The following is a 12,652-nucleotide window of genomic DNA, read 5'->3' as shown; positions in this document are numbered from 1 at the left end:
ACTAGAAATATATTTAATATAACTATTTCTAATTTGTTTCATAGAAAAAAGAAAAAAAGAAAAATAAATTGTTTAATAACTATGTATATGTCTCGATTCTTTTTTTTTTTTTAGTGAAATTAAATTTATTACACATAATATAATAAAATATATAACATGGATTGAAATAAATATAGAACCATTATAAAGAGCTTACAATATTTAACACAATTTTAAACAAAATAAAAAATAAAAAATAAAAAATAATTATAAAAAATTTCAACTATCAATAATTAACTTCACAATATAATATCTATATTTGTGTCGACTTGTAATTGAATGTTTAGAAAAGAAAATCGAGCATATCCACATTTATTCAATTTAATAATATACTTTGTTTCCTTTAAAAATCAATGTGTTTCACGTTAGCCAATCACACACATAAAATCTAAAAAAAGAGAGAAATTAAAAAGAGATGGAGAATTTTTTCTTCTTTGAAAATTAATGGTCAATATGAATATCTTATTAATTTATTGACAAAAATAATGGAGATTTTAAAATTTAAGAATAACTAAAAACTTGTTGATGAAAATAAAAAATATGAAAAAAATGAATGAAAAGAAAGAGTAGAGAAACAAGAGAGATATAAAAGCTAGAAAATTAAAATAATTGGATGTTAAAAGAAAAAAAAATATATTCATTTTAAAAATAGTTACGATAAAACATCGAACAAGAAGAGAAAGATGAAAGATGAGAAGTGAATAGATTGACTTGAAAGTAGAGGCGAGAGAAATATAAAACGTTAACTACAAGAATATACTATTGGAAGCCTGTATTTTAAAAAATGTCATAAATCCTAAAAAATATCAACTTTATCTATAACGAAACCCATTCGAGCTCTAAGCCATATTTCAAGTTACTATTATATCCGTTGAAGTATTTTTGTATTTAAAATTTGAATTTTAAATATTGAATGACCATAATGTGTAGCAATTTAGCAATTTAATAGTTTTTAATTTGAGAAAACGGAAAAAAAGTGAATAAAATGGTGGCTAGACATGAGTTTTTTAGTCTTTTACCATTTTTTGATCTATATATGTAATTATTTTATCCTTATACTATATATTCTATTATTTTGAACTTGAATTCTATTTATGCAATTAGCCTAATTTCAAATCACCTCTAAATCCAACGAACAAACCATGGGCTTGGACTCTTTAACTCATGCCAACCCAACAAACAAACCGTGGGGTTTTAATACACATTTTCTAATGTGGGATAGGAATCCAAATTCTATAAATTAATTAAACCACATAAGATACATTACTTTTTAATATTGTAGCATTATCAATATCAACATCTTAAGAAGTACAAATACTTCTAATTATATAGAGAATTGATATCAAATATATATTTGATACATATACGTCTACATACGTGGCTGACACATGTATAATAACGTGATTTGAAGTATCTTATTTTTTTAATTTTCAAATACGTATATCCCCTTCTAAATACGTGAAGGATATACATTGTGTTTTTTTTTTCTTTTTCAAATTTAAGTTCAACAACTTGAAAATCTCAGACCACAACCTATTTTATTTAAAAATTTACTTAAATCTAGTAATCCAAAACACAATAGATTAAATATAAAATAACAAAATAATAAAAACGAAAAAAGGTAAAAAGAAAAAAATCGTAACGGTAACTAAATTAGATTTTCAATGTAGCATATCGTCGTATCTTATCGTATCCTTATATTTCTTTGACAACATCCTTTCTACAATGACCTGCTTGTTAGCGTGCTGCCCAAGCCATACAATATAATTTTTTAAGGAAAATTTTTATAAATAAAAAAAGTTTTAAAAAAATTTATCCCTTATAGTAAAAATTCAAAAAATGCTTCTATATTTGAAATTTTTTTTTGTTATAAAAGTTTAAATATTTAAAAAGATTATTTTTAATTGATTAATTCTTAATTTTTGAGAGAACGATATAAAAAGTAAAAAAATTAAACAATTACATTACTCCACGTTTTACCCTTCTTTATTATTACCACTGCTGACTCACGGTCAAAGTGGGACCCACTTTTCCCGCCCATAAATAAAAAGAAAACACCGGAGGCATTTTCAAGTCGCCGCCGTTAGAAGGTTGGGGATCGAGGCGACACTACTTGTGGAGGCCGAGCGGAGCAAAATGGAGAAGAGCGTGGCGGATACGGCGGCGCCGGTGCCTAGAGTTGCAGTGGTGGTTTACATTTTGAAAGGGAACTCAGTGCTATTGGGTCGAAGGCTTTCCTCCACCGGTGACTCCAGCCACTCCACCTTCGCACTCCCCGGCGGCCACCTCGAGTTCGGTACATCTCTTTCTTTCCCTCTTGATTCTACTTTCATTTCTCTCCCTTACTGCTATGTGAAACAAAGGGAAACTTCGTTTAATGTTTTATGGTTGGATATTGCAGGCGAGGCGTTTGATGAATGTGCTGTGAGAGAAGTGAAGGAAGAAACAGGGTTAGACATTGAGAAAACAGAGTTTTTGACTGTGACAAACAACCCCTTTTTGAATGATCCAAAGCCTTCCCATTATGTTACCATTTTTATGCGAGCTGTTTTGTCGGATCCATTGCAACTTCCACAAAATCTGGAGCCAAGCAAGTGCGGCGGCTGGGATTGGTACGACTGGGATCACCTTCCAAATCCTCTGTTTTGGCCTTTGGAGAAGATGGTAAAAAGTGGGTTTAATCCATTTCCTGTTTGATTGGTGTTCTTAACATTGTACACACATAAATGATGAATCTGATGTGTTAATCCTTCTGTTGCTTTATCTTTTGTTAAGTGTCTGCTTGATGAAGAAGAATGTTTTGGGGGCTTATTGAGTGGGATTGTGTAACCTTAATTTGGATAAGTTTTGTTTCAAGTTATCTCTGTTAGAAATCAAAAGTCATTTGCCTTTTTAATTGGTTCTTCATTTATTTCTAATGGATTTTCATTTTGGCAAAGAAGTTGTCAGTTCTTGAGTTTTTCTTGATTTTTATTATGAAAAATTTGTGTCCAGGCATATTTTCATGGTTAGGTTGGATTTTGGCAAAATATTAGAAGTATAATTATCTCACATTGGAAAGGTTCAAGAAAGTAAAGGTTCATTTATGCATTTGATTTTAAATCATCCCAATTTGAAGTATTTAAGTCTACTAACTCCGTTGTGTGAGTGGAGAGAATGCTTTTGTAATTGGGGTCAAAAAGTGATTTCTATGTGATTGTAATAATTTTTCACATAATCGAATTTTCCTGGTTCATAATTTTTTCTCTGATTTGAAATTTTTTAACGTTAATTCTTGCGTTCCCAGTTTTATTGCTTTCTTTTAAATCTCTCTGTTATTTTTCCGTATTCTTGTGATAGTAGTGTGAAGTTTTTTTCTAAATAAGTTATTTGTTACCCCAACTCTTTGGATGCAAACACATTCACACAGTATCATTGCCAATCTAGCAAACATGGCCGTGCTGCCTAGTCCTTATTGTAAGTGACGTAGCCGCTGTCCTGATCACAAGCATTCTCAGCATCCTGGTGTGCACATTTTGAGGGCAAAATATCAAATTCTCAAAGAACAGAGTACAGAAAGAAGAAAAAATAATCACAAACTGAATATGTTTCTCTTTAATATGATCAAAAGGGCAGTAGTCTTTTTAGTGACCATCTATGAATACAGTAACTGATAACAACTGTCTTAAATATCAAGAACAAGTTTATCTGTACCTCTAATGTCCTCTCTCAAGACCCTCTCAAGATAATGTGTAATTAAGATAAAACATTGGGCTTGTATATCAAAGGAGTGAATCTAGAACCTGAAAAGAGATTTAGCTAATACAACTGCAAATCAAGCATTAGAAGATTGTATCATTGATAGATTACAACATCTTGATTGAAGTCTACCGATAATAGGCTTCAATAGTTTATCAGTGATAGACTTTGAATGATAGACTATATATATTTTGATTGAATTCAATAAAGATGTGTGCACTTGCTCAATTGAAGACCTGTTGTCTAATTGAAAACCTTTAAAAACTGAAAGTCTTCAATCTAGTGCAAGTGAACACTGTCCATGTAGTAACATCTCTTAAGGGAACGATTTTTAACCATATTTCCAGAAAAAAAAAGTATTTTCAAAAATAGAAAAATAAGAGAAACTATTTACATAAAATAACAAAATTTTAATCTTCTTTCATAGAGATTGATAGAGGTTGAGAGAAGTCTATCAGTGATAGAAACTAATAGAAATCTATCACTTATAAATATTGATAGAAGTCTATCAATATCTATTAGTGTTTATTTTACTATTTCTGTAAATAGTTTGACATTTAAAAAATTTGCTCAAGTTTTGTCTCAGATTTTTCTCAAAATTGCAATTTTGAAAGATAGAATGACGAGAAGAATAGAGATTCAACTTTGCTCATGTCCACATGAAAGTAGAGTAGCCAAATATGTAATTTTGTAACGTTAGCTCAATTTAAATACATGGTGAACCAGATTCAACATCTATATTCGATCTTTTTTATGAATTATTTTTAGAGAGCTAAGCTATTAAACCTATATGTCAATGACTAATGTAAACTTTGCGATATGTTTAGTAGGTTAAAAGCAAAGTCCTATTTCTAACTCTTTTTTTAAATAACTTTTATGAAAATCAAATTTCACCTAATCAATCTAGACTAAAAATGATAAAATAAAAAGTCAATAAAACCAAACTAAACTATGAATTGAGCTAAATTACTTTATTTCACATATTAATCTTTTTTTTTTGTTTGTTACGGCTTCACATATTTGAATCTCAAATAAAGGCTTAGCTCCTTAGACAAGAAACAAATAAAAAAGTTTCTATGAATAAAATTGCATAATGAAAAAGATGAACGTAATGAAAAAAATAAGAAACAAATAAATGAAACCAAGACTATTATATTATGAAAACGAGTGTAAAATGAATTAAAGATACGAGAACTAAGCTACTTGGAAAAATTAAATTGAAACTAAAATAGTACTTGAATAAATACAAGTTATGGAAAACTGAAAAATACAAAAAGAAAAAAAAAACTAAAACTTAAAGAAGAATCGCCCAAAAAATGTGCCAAAAGTGCTAATTTTTTAGGTAGTTTGGTTCAAGATTTTATAGATATCTAAAGTATATTAGAGAATAAGATGAGAATAAGATATCTAGGAATCAAACTGTGTTTGGTTATATATGAGAATGAGAATAGAATGTCTGAGAATGTACTCTATTTTATACAATGATAAAATATAAAATTAATAAAAATTAATTTCAATAATTAATATTTATTTGTTAATTTATTTTTATTACATTAAGTTATGAAAAATTATTTCAAATGATAAAACGATTGAAAAAATTTACAAGATATAACAAAATTTTATAACTATCAATGATAGACATTGATAGACACTGATAGACTTCTATTAGTGTCTATTAATATCACTAATAGATACTGATAGAAGTCTATCGGTGTCTATCAACATCTATAATTGATAGTTATAAAATTTTGCTATATTTTGTAAATATTTTGATTCATTTTTCTATATTTAAAAACACCCTTAAGTTATTAAATTAATTTTAAGCTATTTAAATTTAATTAAATTTATCCACTCACCCTTCGACTTAATATATTTATCATCAATTATATTTTTTATATTGCACATTTATATTATCAATTTTTTTATTAAAAAATATTGGTAATTAATTTAAATATCTATTTTTTTCTTTGTAATTTTGTTAATTGAAGAGTTAACTACCTAATTGTTTATTATCAATTATAAGCCTTATGTATATACAAAAGAAGTTGATATAAATTAATTGATTTTAAATCATCAAACAATTTTTAATTTTAAAAAATAACTATAATTATAGATTAAAACTAGAAGTACAAGTGTACAGGATTATTTAATTGAAAAATTAACTTTATTATTATTATTATTTAATTAATCATTATTTTTTTAAAGACTAACTAATAATTCTAATAAATAATTTATGATATCAATATATATTACCAATAAAAAGAGATTTAAGGAAATATAATTATGGTTATTCATATATATATATATTTAAAAGATTATGGTTTTTTTTTATATTAATTCATAATAATAGAATAAATTATTATATTAACATTATTATTAATAAAATTAATATCTCAATTATAAATTTAATTTTAACATATTTATAAAAATTAAGTAAATTAAACAAAAAAATAAGTAAAACAAATAAAATGAAAAGATAAAAAGTAAGAGAGAGAAACCATTGGAAATGGAGAAAACTAGGGATGTACATGGGCCGGGTTGGAAGAATTTTGTGGACCAACCCAAAAATTCGGATTGGCTAATAATGAACCTATCGGTTCATTTTTTGTTTTTTTTAATATATATATATGTATATATATGCGGATGCGTGAGGTTGGAAGTCACTGAGGGTTTCACTTTCATTTCTTATATATATATATATATGTGGGTCGGGTTAGGTCAACCCGACCCTAATAATAATTAACCCGAGACCCGACCCGAAATTTAAAATTTTAATAATTTCTAACCCAACCCAACCTTTACGATTTGGGTTGGTTAGTCCGGGTTGGTCGGGTTATCGGATTTTTTGAATACCCCTAGAGAAAATTCACTTATTTGGGTGGTTATGAAAAATCTCCATGGGTGGGAATATGAAATATTTTGGAATTAGATATTATCATTCCAAACATGATTATAAAATATCATTTCCTATTCTCACATCTTATTCTCATGAATCAAAAGGCCCATTGAAGAGCTTTTTGGTGTCTATTTATAGACATCAAAGGTCTAGGGCTGCTACTATAGATGAGATGCAAAGGAAACACCCTAATTTACTGATAATTAAGTAGAGGATCACTAAAAATTGACTAAAATAAAATCTTCAAAATTTCCTTTTTATGCACTAGGGCTGGCCATTCAAACCGCAAAAACCGAACCGAACTAAAAATTGTGAAACCGAAAAATGGGGTTTGGTCCAATTTGAAAATAAATTGAAACCAAATTCATTCAGTTTAGTTCAGTTTCAATTTCGAAAATTGAATTTGAAACCGAACCGAACTGTTTTTAACTAATATCTATCTATCTATCTATCTATCTATCTATTTATTTATTTATATATTTAAAAAAAGAGTAAAACCAAATTTAAAATCGAACCGTTTTTAATTTAAAGAACAAAAATGAATTTAAAACCGAACCATTTTTTAATAAAACAAATATAATATAGATTTTTTGAAAATACTAAAATTGAATTTGAAATTGAACCGAACCGCATATGGTTTAGTTTGAATCAATAAATCGATTCAGTTCGATTTCACATATTAGAAAATTCGATTTGGTTCGATTTGACCACCATACCAAACTGAACCAAACCGTTTCTATCTCTATTACGTGCTTTGATACTGCCTACTTGATGAGAACACCAACAACAATCTATGGATTTTTTTTTTGGATAAACACAGAAATTAAAGAGCGTCTTTCCTGGTTCCAACTTTTTTCATAGATAAGTCACATAAATCTCAATCAATGGACTTTTGCTAAATTGAGCTTGATTTTGCTACGTAAAAGACTAAGTACATGCAATTTACTTCAAATACTTATGTTTAATAGCTAGATAATTTTTTTTAAAATGAGAATTATTAGTCTATCCGTAGTAGAGCTTATCATCGATAGATTACATTCATAAGCTTTATTTTTGTGCGGTTTGATAGAAAAAATTTTGTTGGAGGAAAAATCCCTCTACCACCCAATGGAGTTTATAAGAATAACCAATCTAGACCTAAATATTGGAAGTATTTTGCAATAGAGCGGGTCGATCACCGAAACTTGAACTTAGTTTCTCACAATCCAATTCTCAAACTAAAGGGTTTTGGTATAGTAGTAAAAGAGGGTAGATAAATGTGTAGGATTAGTATGACATCTCTAGAAAGGGTGCATATAGATTAATACACATTTAATTCATATGTACACAATATATTTTGTGCAAATAAATTCACCTCAACTTATCCAAGAAATTAAAACTAACACTTGTATGCACCTTATTTGACTCTTACAACAAGATTGGTGATAGACATATAAATTTCATTAAGAACTAACAATCATAATAATAAATATGTGCAATAATATTTAAGACAAAATTATAGCAATTAATTTCATGCAATAAAATATAATGACAAGCTAATTGCAAAATTAAGGTAGTACAAGGATAGAGAAATTAACATCAAAATTTTTACAGTGATTTAACACAATTCGACCTACTTCACTCTAACTTTTCTTGGATATTTCACTAAAAATGTTGACTCTTTCCATGACTTAGAATCAAATTGTTACTATGTTCTTTTGTCACGAAGAAGAATAAATTCAATTCTTTCCATGATTGAGGATCAAACTATTGTAATCACTATTTTTTGGGATCAAGAACAGTCCGCATTAAAGATGAAAATAATATGAAAAAACTCTCTCAAAGTGTACTGGATAAACAAATCTAATGTCAACACTTAGTGTACAAGTAACATCCTCCATTTGAAGCTCAATTTTTTTTTTCAAAAATTGAAATAAGATCTCGAGAGGTTAGAGGTTTTTTTTTGTTTTTTTTTTTTTTTTGTTTTTTTTTTACATATTTTTCCAAATTTTTTCAAGTTTTTCGAGCTTCAAATAGAGGAGAAGGGCTAAATTAGTTTTTGGTTGCTACATGTCAGATTTTGATTCGTATTACATTTTTTCTGTGAAATGGTATGTATAATTTCTATGAAATAGCATGTATGAGTTCACAATTAGATTATTAATATTAGAAAAAGTAAAGAAGAGAGTGTTTGCCGAGAAGGTATAAAATTAAAAAAACCAAAAGATAAAAAGATAAAACAAAAAAATTAAATTAAATTACTAATAAAAAATGAGGAACAAATTTTTGTTTCTGATCTTGTGTGTGTTAGATAAGTTTAAAATTGAAACAATGAACAAAAAATAAAATAAAACCAATGTACAAATATAGTTGCTTTTAGGAAAATTACAATGGTAGCAAAAAGCATAAGGATATTTGCAAAGATAGCAATGATTTTCTAAAATTGAAAATATAGCAAAAAATTTAAACTTGATTTTCGATTTTTTTATTATTACGATTTTGCCCTCATTTGTGTATCAGGAAGTATATTTGATATATTTTACGTCTTGTTCCTTAAGTTCCTCCTGATCCTCTAATGAACAATTGGTTTATGATCCAATCACTAAATCGATTCCCTCTCGGGTTAGTGAGAGAGTGGGGCCCCTTGTTCAAGACCTAGATTCAGTTAATTAAGAGAACAACCTTTCTCCTATCCCTAAATTGGGTAGGCGTGAATTCCATCTTGCACCCTATGTTCCCAACTATCTACCCGGTCTTACTCCTGAAATGGGAGACTTATTGAGTCGGCACTATTGAGCGAACTCTCACCCATCCAAATCCAAGGATAATTTCAAATAAACAGAAGTTCATAGTTAGCTCAGGATTAAGATCGAGTTACCTAGGTCATCTAAGCGAAATAGTCAGTCTTAAATAGTAAACAACGTTATAAAATAAGAATGACTTATTTCTTGGTCTAATCTTATGCAAACTCATTACATAGGATGCCCCCACTCCTCATGTCAATACATGAATGAATCTGGATCACTTCGTTTGTAGTATCTTTATAACAACTTGTATCAGCTACAGAGTAGGCTGCATCCAATAGTGTTATCAGAATAAGGTACCTAACCTTAATCATATATTATAGACCATTTTAGCTATTTACTCGAACTTGATCCACCTTTATGTCTCTACATAAAGTTCAAGTATTCATATAATAGTCATGGATTTTAGTTTATTGGATTTAGACTTTATGAATGTAATTAATATATTCAATAACAACTTTATTGAAGAAATGTTGAATAATATCTTTATTGATAATAGAATATGTTAAAGTCTACAAACTGCGAGTTTTAGGATGCACAACCCAACAATACTCCTGCTTGGATTGAAACTCTAGTGGATCAATATATGTTGAGTTACACTAAGAGAATAAATACAATAAACTAGGGCATTAGATACCCATAAAATCTCCCACTTTCCCTAGTTACAAATATCTCATATACCTAGTCCTACTAGGTGACTCTTCAATACTTAGTGAGAGAGCCTTCGTAAATGGATCAACTAAGTTGTCTTGTGAGGCTATCTACGTAATGCTTAGGTCTCCTCTATGTGCAATCTCCCTGATGAGATGGTACTTTCGCTCGATGTGCTTTCCATGTTTATGGCTTCGAGGTTCCTTTGAATTTGCAACTATCCCACTGTTGTCACAATAGAGGGTGATAGGCAGGTGCATATTAGGAACTATTTCTAGGTCAGTCAGGAACTTTTTGAGCCATACTACTTCTTTTGCTGCTTCACTTGCAACTACGTACTCAACTTCCATTATAGAGTAAGCAATACAACTTTGCTTGATACTTCTCCACACTACTGCTCCTCTATACAGAGTGAATATTGACCCCGAAGTTGATTTCCTTGAATCTATATCGGTCTGGAAGTCAGAATCAGTGTATCTAGTAAGGATTAGATCCTCAGCACCATACACGAGCATATAATTTCTTGTTCTCTGAAGATACTTGAGAATGTGTTTAACGGCAATCCAATGATCATATCCAATATTGGACTTAAACCTGCTAATTATTCCAACTGCATAGCATATATCAGGACATGTACATAACATGACATACATTAAACTCCCTACTGCTGATGCATATGAAATTCATTTCATATTCTCAACCTCTTGAGGTGTCTTAGGACTTTGTTCCTGAGATAGATGAATTGTGAAACTTGGATTTCCATTTTTTCTACTTAAGCAGGTGATTAAGGGAATTAACTAAGTGAAAGTTAAATCCTATGTTGAGGTGAAGGAAATTTCTAGGTGTTTAAATAGGTTTGTTTAGCAGCTTTGAAATAAGCCTTAACTAGTGAAAATTTGGTTAAGTACGAATCCAAAAAGAGCCATGAGTTGAAAGCCATGATGCGTGGATAAGGCATGCGGCAATCTATGGCGTGAGAGGTTGGCAAAGCGTGTGGCAGCCTCAAGTTGCGCGGACATAGGCATTGGGCATTGGAGTTGCGCGTGATGGTTGATCAGGTAGGAAAAGGAGCAATGCTACCCGAAGGTATGTGGTAGCACTACGCATTGATGGTATATGGCAACACTATTAAACGATGAGCTATGTGGCGATGAGACGAGCCATGGTAAGCATAGTGGAACGACTTGCGTTGCTAAGGCTTGCGGTACAGAGGGTTGTTATGCGTTGACGATGTGCTATGCGTTGGACATCCGAAGAAATGTGGGCACATAGGAAAAGACTTGAGCAAATAGTATACGTTGGAAGAGGGTTGGTCATAATTCTAGTTGAGCACATAAGGCGAAGGTAAGCCATGTGATAGAGGGTATGCGGCCAAAGATGAGCCTTGCGAGCATCTAAGCATACACGAATAAGTTGCGTCAATGGGATGCACAAGGTAAGGATTGCGTTAATTAGAGATGGCACAATTGAAGTTAGTAGCTCGTTATGGGGAAAGATGCTAGGCGGCAATGGCTTGAAGGATGTAATGTTGAGATTAAAAGACACCTCAAGGGGCGCAAAGATAGAATGGACGCATATAAAAGATGGACGCATACGGAGAATGAACGCATATGAAGGATGAACGCATATGAAGTTTGATGGACGCATATGACGTTGGATGAACGCATATGAGAGTGAATAGACGCATTGCGATAAATGGGCGCATAGGAGATTAGATGGATGCATTCAAAGTCGTCATCCGGACATGTGGCTTGTTAGGAAGAAATCTCAAGCCTGAAGTAAATGAGGTGGATGCACGAGAAGACATGCAAATGTGAGGGCTATGTGTTGGCTAAAGGAAGAGGAAGACACCTTGGGTTGCGATGATGCAAGATTGCGTTAATAGTGTAAGGAAAGGACACTTGGAAACATGCGGGCCAAGTAGGAGGTATTGACCTTGGAGAGATTTTTGGATGCCTGATAAATAGGGCCAAGGACTTCTCTCTGATCATAACTCGAGTTCTTTTTTAAAAGGAAATTAGGAAGAGTATATGAGGACTAATTGGGAAGAGACTATGCATTGAGTAGTAAGACATAAGTTGTCAAGCAGTTCTAAGAAGGGAAAGATGCTGTCGGAATGGGAAGGTCTGGAAGTCAGCATCAGTTTTGGAATGAGGAGTTATCCTAGAATACTCGTGCGTTTGGAGTGATTACAAAGCCAATTGAAAGATAAAGAGTCTAGTTTTTAGGGTAAGCTTCAGAGAAGAATCTCAAAGTAATAGGGGCTGGATATTGAGGAAAATACAGAAGGGTCGTGCTGTCGGGTAAGCTGGGCCAGTCTTGATGTTTTGATGATTCCGGCAAAACACGAGAATTTATGAGCTAAGATTTTGAGGTAAGCTTCCTGAGAAATTAGAAGGAAAGTAACTCGAGATAGAAGCCTATAACTATGAGTAATCTGAGCTTTAAGTTGAATATGAAATTTTAGGGTTCAAAAGAAGAACTCGGGAAAGATCAAGGAACCTTTAAGAGAAATATTCTATCCTTACTAAGGTGAGTGTTACTT

The 12,652-nt window shown here is 30.8% G+C and overlaps 1 protein-coding gene across 1 annotated transcript; it reads left to right on the top strand.

Annotated features, from left to right (window-relative positions):
- The first annotated feature begins 2,124 nt into the window (after nt 1-2,124).
- LOC120068046 (nudix hydrolase 1-like) lies at nt 2,125-2,848 on the top strand. Its single transcript, XM_039019716.1, has 2 exons — nt 2,125-2,335; nt 2,441-2,848. The coding sequence occupies exons 1-2, from the start codon at nt 2,176-2,178 to the stop codon at nt 2,734-2,736; spliced, it is 456 nt and encodes a 151-aa protein (XP_038875644.1). The 5' UTR covers nt 2,125-2,175; the 3' UTR covers nt 2,737-2,848.
- The last annotated feature ends 9,804 nt before the right edge of the window (nt 2,849-12,652 follow it).

Source organism: Benincasa hispida, chromosome 12 (assembly GCF_009727055.1).
Source record: "Benincasa hispida cultivar B227 chromosome 12, ASM972705v1, whole genome shotgun sequence".
Classification (NCBI taxonomy): domain Eukaryota; kingdom Viridiplantae; phylum Streptophyta; class Magnoliopsida; order Cucurbitales; family Cucurbitaceae; genus Benincasa; species Benincasa hispida.
This window is presented reverse-complemented; position numbering and strand designations above follow the sequence as displayed.